The following is a 17,663-nucleotide window of genomic DNA, read 5'->3' on the forward strand; positions in this document are numbered from 1 at the left end:
ACGTGATGTTAGGAAACTATACTTACTGCTGCACACAGTTTAGAATCCATTATGACTTTTTATTTGAACACTGACATAACTAAAGGCATTTTTTGGTTTTCATATAATATATTCAGTTTTCTAGGAGGAGTGCACACATTTACTTAAAACAATCATATTTACTTTGTATGTTTTCTCCGAGCTCCAAAGAACTCGTTAACTGCAGAGGATCTGGGAAGGAAAACCCTGCAGAGGATCTGCAGTTAACGAGTTGTAATAAAAATGTTCTGGTTGTAATAAATATGATATAAAGGAACACATGTTTTATTATCTGTTAATTTAATATGTCCATTTGTTCAGGTTTATATACAGTTGCTGTGTAAGCTTCCCCTCCTTTGTGTTTGGTTGACCTCATTTTTAAACCTGTTCACTTAACAACTACTTTTCTTCATAGTTTGGGGATTTTTTCTCATAACTCTTCTATCTGATTAGAATCTAATTAGCTTCCACACTTTCGTCCTTGAGCCTCACTGCTTGGGTCCCTCACAGGAGCTAACCACAGAGCAGCCCGGTCATTAAAACACAGCATGTCTTTATCCCGTCTTCCTTTTCTCACCCAACCGGTCGCAGCAGATGGCCCCGCCCCTCCCTGAGCCTGGGTGGGAGTTTTTCCTTCCCACTGTCGCCAAAGTGCTTGCTCATAGAGGGTCATATGATTGTTGGGTTTTTCTCTGTATGTATTATTGTAGGGTCTACCTTACAATATAAAGCACTTTAAGGTGACTGCTGTTGTGATTTGGAGCTATATAAATAAAATTGAATAGAATTAAATTAAAACACACTTTGTCTGCTTGAATCTTTGCAACTTGTGTTTTGATTGAATAAATTTGGTGTTTTATTTTAATCCCTTTGATTCTTGAATATAAAGATATTAATAAAAGAGTTTGACTTCCCTCTTGTTTCCCATTTTCTATTTAAGTCTGGCATGATTGCCTACATCTGTGTCTGTGCTTTGAATGGAGGTATTCAGTGTGTTTGTGATGGGTTCATGTGTAGCTTTAACATAACTTTAAAAATTAGTGTTCAAACAGGGTGACTGGTCCCAAATGTTTGCACTCAGGGAGCCTTCAGATGAAGGCTGTGGCACAGTTTAAATGCTGGGTTGTTGCTATTTTACTAGTTAAAATTATAATATCGTGTTAAAAATCGTGTAATTGCTCTTTTTGTCTATCTGTTGTAGAGCTGTGGCCACAAACTCTCTCTTCAGCTTTCAGAGCGAATAATTTGCCAACAAGAGAGACACACAGGTGACTGAGTATCACCTGTACCGCCACCTGTCGTCCTTTCTTTTTCTTTTCCTCGACAAATTTTCTATATTAGGTATCCAGTAACGTCAGCAAAGTTAATTATTTTGGTCACGATATTCATTTAGAGAAATTATGATATTATAAGTCTTAATCAACCCTGGAGTTTCCCTCCTCCCCGGCACGATTTGTTGTTTCTGTGAGCTGGGATTTCCGGCTCAGATTGGAACCCGTAAAGGGAGCATCCTCCAGGGCGGCGTGACTGTGGATCTGCGCAGCATGCAGCAGCTCTGTGGCAAAGAGGAAAAACACTGATTCATAGAAACGCAACAACAAGCAGCTCTTCAAGCTGAAGTGTGGAGAAGAGTGATGAGGAGCAGCCGGGATCCTGTGCCTGCGTCAGGCTCCCGGTTCGCGCCTGCGCCTCTTCTGAAGTGTGGCCATCTGAGATGAGCTGTTCTGCTCTGGAAATATTTGGGGCGTCAGAACGAAAACCATTTTGAAGTCATATTGATGTTGGTCTATCGCTATGAATTCTGGGGATTCTCGTTCTGCCCTCCGCGGTCCTCCCAAACTTCTCCAGCTGCGTCAAGTTGCAGTGAAATGGGCACAAATACGCCGGAAATGGGAGGATGTTACACTAGAAAACATAACCGAGAAGCTGGAGGGAAAAAGAAACCCTCAACTGCCCGCTCTCTTTCAGTTACTATCGATATAACGTTTTTGATAACTAACACTTTATTAATCCCAAAAGGTGGAAAAGTCCTAAAACCACACAGGAAACCGATTTTTTAAAATAGCTTAGTGCAATACAATGTAACGTATCAAGACATTGACCTTACTAAGGTAAAGAATAATAAAATAATAATTTAAATACACATATTTAGTAATAATACGATTATAATTTATTGGAATCTGAAATTCAACAAAGCAAAATAAACAGAATAAAGCATATTAAGATTTTAAAACATAAGCACAGCAATCATGAGGTTGTGTGGGTGCTTTGAGATCATAAAGGGGCCAATGTGTTCCCAAGGTGTGCAAATAAGAAGCCTGTTCATCAAAATGGGTATGAGTTATTGTTTTTGTATTTTTTAAATAGATTTTTTGTTTTGTTTTGTTCTTCTTGATGATCCAGGGAAGTAAATCTACAAAAAGTTGAGATTTGTTTTGTTCTGTTTCTCAGCTTAGTGTCACTTTCTGGAGCGACATCATCACTCTTCCGTTTTATTATTTCTTCAGTCATAACTTGGGGCGTATGAGTCAGATGCCAGTTGTGAATGGAACAGATGATGTAAATAGAGACCCACATCTGTCTCAAACACACACGTATCCCCCTTCTCGGGCTTAATTTTGTTTGATAAATTTGACACAGACTAAAACAAAATACATTTCCTGTGTATTTTCTTTTCTTTTCTATACTTTTGTTGGTGTTACGGTTCACTTCACTTTCTCTGCAGTCATTTTTCTTTTTAAATTCAGCAAGTTAAAAAATATTTTTCTTTCCTGCTTTTTAGTTTTAGTAAACTGTAGACACTGAGATCATGAACCGCTATAAATGATAAATGAATAATCCTCTTCCCGGAGAAACTTCAGCTCTGCTGCCAGGGGGCAGAAATCTCTATCACCTCATACCACACCTGCTTCTATTTGTTAATATTTCTAATTATTAAACTCCCTGTTGTATCATATTTACATTTTATTCATCCATCTCTTTATTTGACCTCTTTGCTATTTTCTTTTTAACAGAACTCCTCGTTTTGTGTCTTTTAATGTAACAGTGCGACTCTGTGCTATGTTTTATTTTATTTAGATTCTCCACGTGGTTTTATTATAAATTGTGTTTGATATTTTGGCCCTGTCACAGAATAAGTTCAAACCTTTCAGATAACCTGGGTGTTTTATTGTGAAAGTCTGGACCGGAAGCTCCGCGCTCTCCCTCCGTGCAGCCTGACGCCGGTGGACGCTTCGCTCCCTCCATTCATTTCATTCGCACACAGTCGCATCCCAGCAGCGAGCCGAGCCCTCCCCTCCTGTTTCTCTCCGCCTGGAAAGATGGCTGCTCCGGCGGTGTTGAGGAGCTCCGGCCCGCCGCTCTGCCCGAGCTTCGCGGAGGTCTGCTCGTTCCTGGAGCGGTACGGAGCGGCGCTGGATCTGCCCGAGATGACTTTCCCGCAAATGGAGAGATATCTACGGGACACGACTACAGGTGAGAGCCCGGTTGATGGTAGTGTTGGTGTTGGTGGTGGTGGCGGTGGGGCGAAGAAGTGCTGGAAAGCTGCGACACTTGAAGCCAAAGAAGGGGGCCAACACCACCACAACAACCACCATCACCATCGTCGTCACGGTCGCGATGAAGATGACGAAAACTGGAGTGTGTGCGCCTGTGTGTGTGTCTATGGCCCAGCAGGACAGCATCACACTGAGAGTTTAGGCAGCTCAGATCGGCTGTGGCGTTTTTTCGGGTCCCGGTTAGAGCCACTTTTCTCCTCGAAGAAATCGAGTCCGACTCCCCAGTTTCCGAGGAAACGTTCGGGCAGCTGGAAAACACTGGCGTGCTAACATAGAGCTAGCAGACGCTCTGAATTTAACAGTTTGGACTGTGTGCTGAAGTTAGGTGAAAGAGACCGGGGGCACGACATTTGGCCCGGGGTCCCGCGGGGTTTTAGTTGATATCAGGTGACAGGTTATCGATGATTGTGTCGAGGTTGCTATTGATCCGCTCACGTTAAACTTGATGTGGGAGCCATGATGCAGCAGTGACCACACACACAGCCAACCAGCTCGCTCCGGAGCGCTGTCAGGTGTAATTTTTCACCGGCTGCCTCACTGGCAGGCGGGCTGAATTGACAGCAGTGTCCAGTAGGTTATCGGTGCTGTTTGTGTGTATGTATTACAGCTTTAGTGGCTATTTCAGACCGCTGTCACCGCACAGCGGCGACGTTAGCTGAAAACACTGGATGTTATTTTTTTGGCCGTTAGTGAAAGGCTGTCAAATGTGCGCATGCGCAGAAGGCGCAGATTCCGGCCATTGCTAACTAGTTAGCTTCAATTATTTCGTCAACTTTTAATAAAAGTAGAAGACTTACCGCTACACTTAACACACCACGTTAGGATTTAATAAACATCCATTTCAGGATTATATCTGTCGAATGAGTAGCTTTGTAAATCGCTTCTTATTCGCTGGTGACTTTAAATGACCGTTAGATCTAGTGCTTACTAGCGTATAATTAACCCATAGCGTTCAGGTAAACATAAGAACTAAAATGTCCATGGTAGTCATCAGTAATGTATCCCTGGTATTTTTGTTGAAATAAGTAATAACAATTACTAATCTGAATTCTAAATGTGATTCTGGGAAATTTTTTTGTCAGTTTACCGTGCCAACAGAGAAAACTGGAATTTCCCCCAAATTTTGGAGTTGCGTAAAAGCCTCACACTAGACCACACAACGAGTCACAGGCGTTTAAGGACTTCCATAAAGCCCAGTTTAATGTGTCTTAAGGCTGTATTTGACCCAATCCCCATTCTTTTCTGAGTCCCCAAATAATAATAACAATAATGATAATAATATAATCATAATAAAGTTATAAATAGATTTAGTCTACACAAACGGTTAACAGAAGCAGAACCCAACAAACTAAATGTGAGACAAAGCACGATAATAGTGACACGATAATAGTGCTGAGAGGTAGTTTTAGAATTTAATATAGTATGTTATTCTGTATTTAACTGCAGCTAAAATATGGTTATTTGTATTTTTGTAATGCAGTCTTAGAACGTCAAAAAGACACTGTGCTCTTAAAAGTTCACAAATTCAGTTAAATGGAAAAAAATACAAATTATTCACAGACAGGGTGAAGTTATTACACCTACCCTACCATATTAAACTGTTAATAGCAACATGTTTAGAGGCACACACAGTTAACTATATTTAAATATATATTTAACTATAAAGTATTTATAACATAGAAAATAAGCAAACTATGGATTTTACAGGTTTAGTGTTGAAATATGAAGAACATTCATGCTCATCGTGTTTGCTAAGCAAACACAGTAGACATGAATGGAAGCAAAAGTTTGTCGTTATGGTGTGATGTGAGTGTGCTGTTATTTTTGCTGATCATCTCTGTTTTTCAGCTGAGATGCACACAGATCTGCGCTTCTCTTTTTACGCCAAACATCTCTCCTGAGACTCACCTGACTTTTGTAAACTAGAGCCTGTCATTGTCTCAATATAATAATACAAAGATTATTTTACTTATTTGAAATCTGGAAAACTCTTCAGTTTCAGCAGCTAAGAAAATTAAAACCAAGTCAGTGAATAAGAACAAGTATTAGTATAGTTAAATAAAGTGTAATAAGTGGGCCCGGGGATTAAAAATGGTGTGGAATTCCACAGAAAGAGGAAAACCTGGTAACTGTGCTCACGTTCCACATTTAAAAAAAATTAATCATTAACACTAAAAAAGGATCCAAGTTGAATTTGAGTAAGATAAAGGTCAACAGGATAGTAATAGCAAACTCTTTATTTTCCCTACAGAAATCATGCTAATTAAACTTAGTACCGCTGACATAGAGCAACAACATCACTGTTGACTAAAATTTAATTGCTAAAAAATAAAGAAAAATAAACATCCTTAGATTGAGTCTTGGTAGTTTTATTGAGTCTGGGATGTCTGTGAGTTGTCTGCCTTTAGAGTGTGTTTTTATTTGTAATGTAATGATGATTAAACCAGTTAAATGTAGTCCCTGAAGAGTACTCTACCATATTTCTAATGACCAAGTAAATGGTCCCTACTGCGACAGCAGGACATCTTTTTAAGCATGCAATGAAAATGAAATGGCCAAAATGAATTAAGCATTTCCACAGTTTAAATCCAGATATCATTTAAATATGGTTTAATGCTTACCTTCTTCAATCAATCTCAGATCTTCATTCTTTTATTTTTTATTTAAATGTGTGATTCAGCATACCTCAAAGAATTAAAAATTAAAAAGTGTGCTTTCTCTCCTGCAGCACCTGTCTCAGGTAAACTCGCTGATTAAATACTTCTGCTTTATTTGCAACTTTCGTGCGCCCCCTACTGGTGGCAGGATCTGTGACACAAACATACAGCATGGCTCTGACAGCAATAATAAAAAATAATGAAATTAATAAAAACTAAACAGTTTCAAACGACAAAGATGTGAAGTGAAACGAGCCAAGCCACTCTTCACACTAATGAAATAAAACTGTAATAATGTTTCATTTAGAATCTCAGTTTATGGCTTTTAACCCACTGATGTGATGGGCTACCCGTGACACAGTAAACATTTATTAGTTGGACTGAGTTTTTGTGCAGAGCTGATAAGAAAAATGAAGCTGCCATATATCATAACCGGCCCAGTGAGCAGAGTATTTGGTCGGGTGAGCCTGGTTTTATCGCAGCTTTTGATAAAAATGAATTAAAAAGCCCCCCCTACATCTGAAGTGGTACATGCCAGTCAAAGGAGCTGTTTTCGCCTTTTCACAGTTTACAGGTGGTCCTGTTTAGATTGATATTCAGCTGTGGTTGGTTGTTAGCATAAACTAAAAATCTGCTTGCTTTTGATTTGTCTAAAGGATTTTTCTGCAGATATGGTTAGTGCATATTTCACCCTCTTAATAAAAAAATGGGAACATTTGTGTTAAACACTTTCTTTGGCTGCTGAGAAATAAAATAATTTAACAATTTGTCAACATGCCATACGAATGTAAGCACTATCTGACAGTTTGTGAGTGACTGAGCTCAGAAATGGCACACAGAGAAGTGAGAGATCAGGTTCAGATACCAGAATAACAAGCGAGGCCACTTCAGTGGATGAATGTTTGTTGACACTGGTTCTGGAACATTACGATGAACTGTGTTGTGTTTCTGATTACCCTGTCTGTGTTTTCCAGTTCCTAAACCCCTCGTGGAGCTCCATGTGAAGCTGCTCAGGAAACTGGGGAGGTCTGTGTCTGCTGACCGCTGGGAAAAATACCTGGCTAAGGTGAGAGTTTGACATGAGCTCAGGAGTCAGGAAGGAAGGGTAACGTGTCAGTCAGTGGGTAAGGGGGGCAGTTAAAACTGAAAGCTTGATCCTAACAGAATCACTGTTTCTTGTAGGTCTGCCAGGAGTTGAATAGCACCTGGGCATGGGAGCTGGAACAGAAGGGCTACCAGGAGATGTCCATGGAGTGCAAGTCCAGCATCCTGAAAGTATGACACCCTACTTTAGTTTGTATAAAAGGCTGAAACTTCTCCAGACAATGCGCTAACTACACTGATGTTCTCCACTCTTCAGTACCTCTGCGAGTGTCAGTTTGACGAAAACCTGAAGTTCAAGACGGCGGTCAACGACGAGGACCCGGAGAAGATGCGTCTGCAGCCTGTAGGTCGGGACCGGCAGGGCCTGATGTACTGGCTTCAGCTGGACCAGGAGCAGAACATCCGGCTGTACACGGAGGAGCAGGACGATCTGGACGGATCCACCTGGAAGTGCATCGTTAGGTTGTACTTTTGTCTCAGGCTAAAGTTATGTAGGTTGTCTCATGTTTGTCTTTCTGCTTACACTCTTATGTGCGCCCATCCTCTCAGGACTCGCAATGACCTGGCAGAGGCTCTGGAGCTGCTGAAGGCTCAGGTTGATCCAAACCACAATCAGGAACGAGACCAGAACCAGGCTGGATCCAGGGGTGCCAGCCCTGCACAGAAAGAAGCTGGTACGCTGGATTATTGAGTTTATATAGCTGAGTTCTCATCAGTGCACAGGGGATTTGTAAATGCATGGTAGTAATAACCTTATAGTTTAAATGGAGTACAAAATCATTTGAAGGTTACACTTTGTCTAAAAAAAACATGCAACCAAAACCTGAGAGATTCCTGATTTAACACCAGCGAAACGATAACTTCCACTGAGGCAAAAATTATACTGAGTAATCTCAAATCCAACTAACACAGGTCAAAACAAATAATCTCAGTCCACAGCGGCTGATCTTAGTCTACAAATGTATAAAATCCAGCATCTCACCACAAAAAAAAAAAAAATTATTATTCGACCCTACAGAAACAATTTTAACGGAAAAAATTGTTGAGATTTTTTCTGTCCTTTATAATAAACAAACGTTTGATTCAAACTATTGTATTTTTTTCATATTGGTGCAGGGGATGAGACGATCAGAAGCACCAACCCTGAGGCCTCAAAGACTTCAGAGGACTACGCTGACAGCAAGAAGGTTGACCCTCAAAACAGAGAAAAACAAACCAGGCCAGGTATGTAGGTGAAAGAAACTGCCTCACATGTTTCCATCCACTATCCAAAACTAGCAAAACCATTAGAAGGACACACTAAATGCCCAACAAGGACAAGGACCAAAACAAAATACGAGCAACCCGAAAGAGACTGAAGAATCAAAATGAGTTGCATCCATCCATCCATCGTCTTCCGCTTATCCTTGTCAGGGTTGCCGGGAGGCTGGAGTTTATCCCAGCTACCATAGGGCGAGAGACAGGGTGCACCCTGGTCAGGTCGCCAGTCACCAATTTACCTAACCAACCTAACTGTGTGAATCTTTAAAATCTTTTTTCTTTCTGCAGAGGTGAAGGAGGAGCTCACACCGCCGCCCATCAAGCAGGAAAACGCTGATGCTGAGGTGAAGGAGGAGAAGACGCTCCTCAAACCGTCTGTCTTTGATAACCGCGTGAGCACCATCACCACAGTCATCAAATCAGAATCGAGGGACGCCGACGCCCCCAGGAACACAGTGTCTGTTGTCATGGCGCCCGTGGCTAAACAGGAAGAGGAAGCGGAGCGAGCGGTCGTCAGGAGCAGCCAGCAGGCCAAGATACCACTGAAGAAGAGGGAGCTCAAGCTCGCAGAAAGCTTCCACAGCAATCACCTGAACAAGACCAACAGCAGCAGTATTATTGTCTGTAACCCGTCAGTGATCCACGCCAAGGACGGTCACGGAAGGGAGGCCAAGCTGTCTAACTCATTAGTGCCCCCTGGTGGTTCAGCTGCCTCGCAGCCGCATCTGGTCGTCAGCGCATCAAGGCTGGAACTCACCAATGGGAGAGCTTTGGTCCTGCCGCACAAAGATGGGCAAAATGGGGTAGTAGGTCAGGTGGTGGGTCACGTAGGAGTCATCCGCAGCCCATCTGAGCGTCACAGAGCGCCCGGCGCCGAGCAGCAGGAACAAAACGGGCCAAATTCAGACCTCCGGGACTTGAGAGCAGCGGAGGAACAACGTGAAGGGAGCCGGCAGTCAGTGTTGGTGAGGAAGGGCCTTACAGAAGGGGAGACACCAGCGGGAGCTGCCACTTCTTCTCCTCCTCCTCTTCCTCCTCATGCACTAACGGAGGCTCCGACACCCACAAAAATGGACTCTGTTGGCGTTTCCTCGCTGTCTCAGAATGCAGAGGAACCCAAGAGGCAGACAGCAGAAGATGAGGGTAAAAACACCACAGAGGAGCAGCTGGACAAGGAGAGGAAAACTGGGCAGGATGATGAGAGGGAGGAGAGTAGCAGGGAGGTGTCTGTGCTCAGTGTGGCAGAGGGATTAAAAAAAGACGACCGAGTGAAGAATGAAAGAACTTTAGTACAAGCGGAGGCAGAATCGGGAAGCTCTGTTTCACCTCCGAAACTGGACCAACAGGATAAAAAGGACGACCAGGAGGAGGGCGTCAATGGTGGGTTAGCAGAGCAGAAAAAGGCAAAGGCCTCGGAGGAGCGGCAGGGACTGCTGGAGGAAGCCTCCTCTGAGCTCCAGAAGGAAGGAATCAGGCTAAAGATCAAGATTCCTCCCCACCGGAGAAACAAGCTGAAGGGGAAGGCGATGAAGGAAGAGGAGAAAGGGAGGGAGCTGGAGACGCAAGAGGAAGGGAGGCCGCTGAGGAGGTCTGCGAGGATCTGCAGGTACGTGTTCAGTAAAATCCACGAAGCTGGGGGATTACACAGTAATGTTTGTTTATTTTTGTCCATTATTCTCAGCTGCAGTCGGTTTGATTGTGACGATAAATTCATCCCATCTAAACCTCTTTTCTTGAAGATCATCTGCTTTGCCAACCTGCAGGCCAAGCTCGAAGGTGGCTGAGAGCCAGAAGAAGAACCCACAGAAAAAACATGCACTACCCACCAGAACGAGGGAAGAAGAGGAGGAGGATGAGTATGAAGAGGATGAAGAGGAGCAGAGCTCAGCTACGAAGAAAGACAAAAAAACTGAACCTGTCGAGCAGATAAGGAAACGAAGGGTAACAGTTCCTGTCAGGTCATTTTTACCTTGTTGCTCCTTTTCTTCGTCTCTGTGACCATCTCGTTCTCTCTCTGGCTTTCTGTACTTCCAGGGTAAACGAAGGCACCGGCGCCCCCGGTGGTCAAACATACGCACAAAGAGGCGCAAACTTAACGAGGGAGGGGAGGTGGAGGACAGGGGGAGGAAACGGGGAGAGGAGGAGAGCGAAGGAGGGAGCGACTCAGAGGAGGAATCGTATAAATCCGAGGAGATTCCCAGCGAGGACGCCTGCACTCACTGCGGCCTGCCCAACCACCCCGAACTAGTGAGTGTGTGCTCGCATGAGTGCTTACAGATACAGAGATGTCTGGATGCTGCGCCCGGTTCTGCTTTAATCCTCATGACTTGAACTCACCATGAGAACATAAATGTGAGAGCACATCCTTCAGGCTGTGCTGACACTAGAAGACACTTGTTTAAGGTGTCTGCGGTCTGTGTGCACACGTGTGTGGGAGTATAATCCTGACTTAATGCTCAGGAGTCTGAGTGGGAGGAAATCCAACATCCCAAAATCTTCTGCAAGTCTTTTTTTTTTTTTTTTTTTTTTTTTTTTTGGAGGATGGAGGCAGTTTTAGAAGCAGGTCAATGGGGGTGTGGTCAGCAGACCAGATGGTTGTAGCCAGAATGACGTCACTCATTAGTTTGTGACGCCCCGTTATCAAACTCCAACTTGAGCATTTTCACCATCATACATCGTGTTTCCTTAAAGTCATTTCTAAAAATAATTCGAGGGTCTGCGTCTCTTTACTTTGAGTATATAGTTTTGTGCAGAACCTAAAATGCTGCTGAAACCTTTTCATTTTTTATTGTGTTGTTTGTAAACTGTCACCAGTTGCAGCTGCACTCTGAAAGAATTCTGTAATAATGCCTAAATCACAGAGACACGAACAGAAACTCAGAGGCTGCAAAGCAGATGTTTGATAACTTTCTCTGAATAAAACCATAAATGATAGAAGCTGCCATCTCTGCTGGTTTGTGTGGAGTTTAATGTGTGTGTGTGTCCTTAGATCCTGCTGTGTGACTCGTGTGACAGTGGATACCACACTGCCTGTCTGCGGCCGCCTCTCATGTTGATCCCTGATGGAGAGTGGTTCTGTCCCCCCTGCCAACATGTAAGTGTGACACTGAGAGGATGCACTGATTCCATCATGTCTGCTGATGAGAATATAACTCCTAAAGTCCTGTTTATGGTTCAGATAACTGACAGGAGGAAGCAGTTTTGTTACTGATACTTGATGCTTGCTCCCAAAGAGTGAATATAAACTCCACATTAACAAGTTCCCAGTTAACAAAAGCCTGGATCCTTCCAGTGTAGCTTTGCATGTGTCACAGTTTGAAATAATTCTCCTTAATTCATCCTCACACCGAGGGCCTCATTATGCCTGCCACACTGGTCACTCTGTATGCTGACTGTGGCAGCTACATACCAGTTTACCAGTGCTGGGGTGTGAGTACTCACTGTGTTGTTCGCCACTCAGACAAAAACTCCAGATCAGCTTTTGTAAAAGAGGAGAAGAATTAAAACTGGAAGAAAAGAAATCTCCCTCATTGTAACCTGAGACTCGCTGAGCTTCTGTGTCATTAACACTCGTGATTCAACCCGGCGTCGGCACAACGCAGCAGATCACAGAAATAAAGAGGCTAAAATGGCATCAGTCAGTTTGCACCAGCAGATGTGGCGATCGTAATGGCCCCATGAAACAAGCCCTTTTAACTCTACCCACTTTGAGACTTTGTTTTGATTGGCTGGCCCTCATAAACAGAGCTTCCATGGTCACATCCTGAGCTGTGAACTTGAGATGACCATATAAGGAGGATCCATGTTTGCTGACATCATACAGATCCAAGTGTAGAAAAAACTGTCTGGAACCAAGCACTTAAAGCAGGCTGAAGCTTTTTATTTGACACTGGGTCCACGTTTGTTATGAGTATCTGTCATAATGGTGTATGTTTGCCAGAAAATATGTAAAAGTATAGTAGTTTCACTTAGACGAGCCCATCTGCTTGGCTTACTGTGTAAACAGTTTAAAAGGGAGGTGAGGACGATGAGTCGACATCAGTGTATAATTTATAGATCACAGAGTGACAGAGCTGTGGTGGTTTGTTTTTCCTCTGTTCAGAAATTGCTGTGTGAGAAACTGGAGGAACAACTGCAGAATCTGGACAGCGCGCTGAAGAAAAAGGAGAGAGCAGAGAGAAGGTAAACACACACACACACGTTTGGATGAAAATGCTGTGATCAGCATACCGGATTAAAAATTTGACACAGCTTCTCTGTTCTTATCTGTCAGGAGGGAACGGCTGGTGTACGTAGGAATCAGCGTGGAGAACATCATCCCTGTGAGTACATGAAGAGCACGGCCTCTTCGTCACTTCATTGGAATGATGCTCCGCCCCCTTCCTTTTTTCCTCAGACTATGGAAATTAAATATCTGCATTTGTTAGAATTTTTCTCCTCACTGAAATGTTTGAAAAAAAAAAAATCAAAAAGTGCCAAAAAATGTAACAATCAAAGCTGTTACTAAGGTATGTAAGGCACAATCAACATGCAACAAACACGGCTTCTGGCCCCAGTGTCGCTGTTTTCTCCTGCTTTCACATAAACACTGCGTTTCATCTTCTGCATCTTAAATCTGTAGAAGTTTAGATTTTACTGTGGAGCATTTAAAAGAACGTTGTGTGGTGTGCTAGGAGGGAGACGAGGAGGAAGAGGAGAAGTCTGCGAAGAAGAAGGATTCCAAAAAGAGCAAAAACCTCGGAAGGCGATCAACCAGGACCAGGAAGCACATCAGCTATAGGTGGGTGTCACCTGGGGTTGTTCAAGGTGCTGGAGGAGGTTTTTACAGTTGACTCTCAGTTGTTGAAGTATAATATTTAAAAAAAAAACGTAGAAAATCTTAAAACTCATTGATTTACATTAATTGGGAGGCAATATGGTGGCTGTATTTATGCATCGTTCCAATGAGCAGAAGCCACGAAGACGACACCTTCGTGTGTGTCTGTGAGTTCTGGTGATGGGTGGAAGGGTTATGCTTCTGGCTGCTGACCTCTGCAAGCCACCTGGCTCTTAAAATGCTGCCTGCAGGATGATTTAATGACCCGCACACGTGGGGGAAAAAAGTGAAATGACAGAAAGAGGCTTCAATCAGCTGTTTTGTTCCAGGTTTGATGATTTTGATGATGCCATTGATGAGGCCATAGAGGAGGACTTCAGGGACCTCTGTGGAGGTGAGTGGAGGAACTACAGGCCCAGTAAGGCCTTCTTTTAGATCCCAGTTAAATACTCATTCACATGGTTTATATATCAAAGTGTCTTCATATGAATGTTATTCTCTTTTACATTCTTAGCACAGTTTTATTCTTTTGACTTTAAAATTTTGGATTATTTTAATCACTGTATGTACAAATACTTCAGACTGCATGTCTGGCAGTTTATGAGGGGCAGCCAATCATAAAAAAGCAGTTTTAAAGAGGGAGGAGCTTGTTTGCTGAGGGGCTGCACTGAGGATGAACAGATGAAATAAATGAGAACATGCGGTCTGCTTTCATTTACTTTCACCCAAAGTCGATTTTTCAGCACTCACGTGCATTATTCTCGCTTCAGGAGCGGGGCGGGGCAAAGACCTCCCCACCAGCCTGTCAGAGGACGGGAAGGAGAGTCAGCGGCCAATTAGAAGCCAGACTCACGCTGCACGGAACAGGAAGAAGCGGAGACTGAACGACCTGGAGAGCGACAGCACGGCGGTGGAGAGCGAAGACGAGTTCATGCTCAGCAACAGGTGACACAGCAGGTTCTCTCCAGATTTCTCACTCATATCTTGTTTGCCAGCTTATTTATCCCCCTCTTCCTCTCAACAGCTCAGAGGACGAAGATTTTGGCGCATCCGGAGCAGACGACGATGAAGAGGAGGAAGACGAAGACGCGGGCAGTGATGCCGGCAGCTGGGATAGCAGAACTCGCCCCAGACAGGCGCTGAGAGGAGTGGTTAAACACAGACCCGGCAGGAGCCGTGGGCAGGGCAGGAAGCGGCTGAGGCGGCGGCGGAGACGCTCCTCCGACGAGGAAGAGGAGGAAAGCGAGGAAGAGATGGGTGAGATTGATTGATTTTATTACAGACTGAGTTGTGTGTATTTAGTTGAATAAAGAAGTTTAACAGTAGATTAAATAAATATTAAGACAATTATCAGGAAACTATAAATATAGTTAATTATAACGACACATTTAACACAATCCTGGACTTTCCAGAACAGGGAAGATGTGAGACAGATGGCAGGCAGTGAGCAGCAGTGTGGCTTCATGCTGAGAAAGAGCTCTGCAGATGTAATGTTTGCTTTCAGGGTGTTGATGGAGAAGTTTAGAGAAGCTCAGAAGCAGCTGCGCTGTGTCTTTGTGGATCTGGAGAAAACAGATGATGGAGAGAAGCTGTGCTGCTGCATGAGGAAGCCAAGAGCGAAGTGAGGGTGATGCAGAACATGCACAAGTACAGAGAGGCAGTGGTCAGGTGTGCAGTGGGAGCGATGGATGGTTTAAAGGTGGAGGTGGGATTACATCGGGGGTCGGCTCTGAGTAGTTCGCTGACAGATGAGGTCAGGCAGGAGGTTCTGTGGACTGTGATCTGCGGGGAGAGCCGGGGAGGTTCAGATAGGAACAGAATACATGTGTGTGAATCAGAGGGAGACAGATGGAAAGGTGTCTCAGTGCTGACTGATAACTAGTTCATTTGTTGGTTGTTGGTCTCTCAGACTCGGATCAGTTCAGCGACATGACGGACAGCAACAGTGACAAAAAAAGGCGGGGCCTGAGGCGGGGCCAGCGCCAACAAGTCAACTACCGTGAAACGTCGGAGTCGTCGGACGACTCGCGAGCCTCCGCCAACAAGGACAAGGTGAAGCGCCACGGCAGGCCTCGCAAGGAGCGTCTCTCCAGCGACTACAGCGACGGTCAGTCACCATCAGAGCGTAAAGGATGAGTTTTAATCAGCTCAGTCGCCCTTAAGGAGAAATCTGCTCGTTATTTTCCAGGTTTATCTCCATAATGGTGAAAAAATGTCATATCTTACTTTATCCATCAGTAAGTCAGCAGGTGGTAGTATCATAACTATCAATAAGCAAATGTTTACCTTTTGTTGATTTTAGGATTCATTGATTTTTGTTCATAATGACTTCTGTCTTTTTTTCCTTCAGTGTCGGCTTCTTCCAGAGATTCAGAGGAGGATGATTATGAAGACGAGGAGGAGGATGACCAGAGGAGGAGAGTGAACAGGAGGAGGAGACACGAGGAAGACTTCCGGACAAGGAGGACGAGAGACAAGAGGAGGAGGAGGTACGAAGAGGACGAGGGAGAGAGAAGGAGGCGGCTGAAGAGGAGACTGCAGGAGGAAGAGGAGGCCGAAGAGGAGAGAGACAAGCGGAGGAGGTTAAAGAGAACACACAGAGAGGAAGAGGAGGATCTGGAGAAGATGGGGAGGGGGAAGAGGAGAGAGATCCTGTCGCAGCAGCGGCGCAAACGGCTCGCCCAGATGCTGAAGAAACGACGGCCTTCGACGGACGAGGAGGAGGAGGAGGGCGAGGAGGACGACGACTCGTATTCTGAGTCGTCATCGGAGGAGGATCGTCCGGTCCGCAAAAGACTGAACCGCATCGACTCAGATGACGATGAAGAGGAGGATGAGGAGGACGAGGACGACGAGGATGGGAGACAGAAGACGGTGACCAAAAGATCTTCAACGGGGGAGAGGAGAGCTGACAGCGACGCTCAGGAAAAGGCGAGGGGCCGCAGCCTGTCTCCGCCAAACGGACATCGGACCTCCAGAGGCCCAGAGCCCAGAGACGCTGCAGGGTCGGGCAGGCAGGGCAGGCACAACGGTCCCTCACATCCGGAGGAGGGGGAGGGAGAGGAGGAGGAACAGAGGGACTCCCGAGACTCTGTCCAGAACAGTCTGCAGTCATGATGGCTGTGTGCGTGCACAACGCTTGCTTCTTTCTTCTGCTTTTTCTTTTCAAGCCTCTCGCCCACTGCCTGGATCTCACTCTGACTCACGTTCCTCACTCTTCTTCCTCGCCGTCGTGTTGTGTTAGAGCGCAATTGTCCACAGTCACACGCTGGAACAGAAACTCATGGTTACCCATTTTTATAACGGGCGGGCGGGCGGAGCTGACGCCTCCCGGCAGCAGGATGGCTCCACCTCACCGTCCACCCGACAGGTCCGTGTGACACCATCACAGCTGGGGGGGGCGGTTCGTCTGTCGTGTATTTCATCTTAAAGCACTTCATCATTCTCATAGCACTTAATGAGCCGGCACCGAGGAGGGCGTCGGCATCAAAGAGAGCACTTTGGATCAGGTGACGGTTGGAGAAAACTCTCTCGAGGCTGAATATTTGTGGGTTTGAAGTGTCGCTTGGACAAAACTTTTATATATAAATATTAGGATTTAGAAAACTGGTTAATCATTATTTAATGATATTTTATAAAACAGTGATTCTCAGTGTGGGATGCAGACCCGCAGTGAGCTACGAAGGAACTGCAGGTGGACAACGTGAAGTTAATTACACTAGATAAATGTAACTTTTCAAATTTCTAATTAAGTTAGAAATTAAATATTGACATTTAAAAATGAAACACCACTACTGAAAAAAAACTGCCTGTTATGCCCCCAGAAAATGTAATTATTTGAGATAAAAATAATCAGAGCCTGCAGCTGGTCCATGAAACTGACACTTTCAGATAAAACTGAAAGTCGGATTAAACAGTTTGTGCTCCACAAAGATCATTTGGTTCTTCAAAGCAGCTCTAAGGTCTACACAGCTACACATTCAGTGTAACCGACGATACATGATGTCCGGCTGTGATTGGTCGATTGTCTCGATCCTTCAGCATTCCCGATTGAATCATTCACTCCAGTCAGTTCACTTTGTTATTAATTTGCACAGATTTGTAGGAAAGAAAAAGGTCCTTGAACAGCTGTGAAGGACGTGAGCCGGCCACTGGCCTTCATCGCCCTCCATAATCAGCTCATTCATATTTTCACCTCCTTCCTCTTCTTTGCTTTTACCTGCCAGGCCTCAGTCATGAGCCTCATTCTAA

At 44.4% G+C, this 17,663-nt stretch overlaps 1 protein-coding gene across 2 annotated transcripts; it reads left to right on the forward strand.

Annotated features, from left to right (window-relative positions):
- Positions 1-3,189: 3,189 nt before the first annotated feature.
- Positions 3,190-17,168, forward strand: rsf1a (remodeling and spacing factor 1a). 2 transcript variants are annotated; one of them, XM_085183891.1, is made up of 18 exons: positions 3,190-3,492; positions 7,207-7,298; positions 7,415-7,507; positions 7,593-7,798; positions 7,886-8,010; positions 8,453-8,560; positions 8,885-10,202; positions 10,336-10,537; positions 10,631-10,843; positions 11,586-11,690; positions 12,699-12,778; positions 12,870-12,918; positions 13,270-13,376; positions 13,742-13,806; positions 14,183-14,357; positions 14,437-14,669; positions 15,322-15,519; positions 15,763-17,168. In XM_085183891.1, exons 1-18 carry the CDS (start codon positions 3,339-3,341, stop codon positions 16,527-16,529), a joined length of 4,290 nt encoding a protein of 1,429 aa, XP_085040017.1. In that variant the 5' UTR covers positions 3,190-3,338; the 3' UTR covers positions 16,530-17,168. The 2 variants fall into 2 exon arrangements, with proteins under 2 accessions (XP_085040017.1, XP_085040018.1); XM_085183892.1 differs by having other exon boundaries at positions 8,885-10,196; positions 10,354-10,537.
- Positions 17,169-17,663: the final 495 nt, after the last annotated feature.

Source organism: Neolamprologus multifasciatus, chromosome 14 (genome assembly GCF_963576455.1).
Source record: "Neolamprologus multifasciatus chromosome 14, fNeoMul1.2, whole genome shotgun sequence".
Classification (NCBI taxonomy): domain Eukaryota; kingdom Metazoa; phylum Chordata; class Actinopteri; order Cichliformes; family Cichlidae; genus Neolamprologus; species Neolamprologus multifasciatus.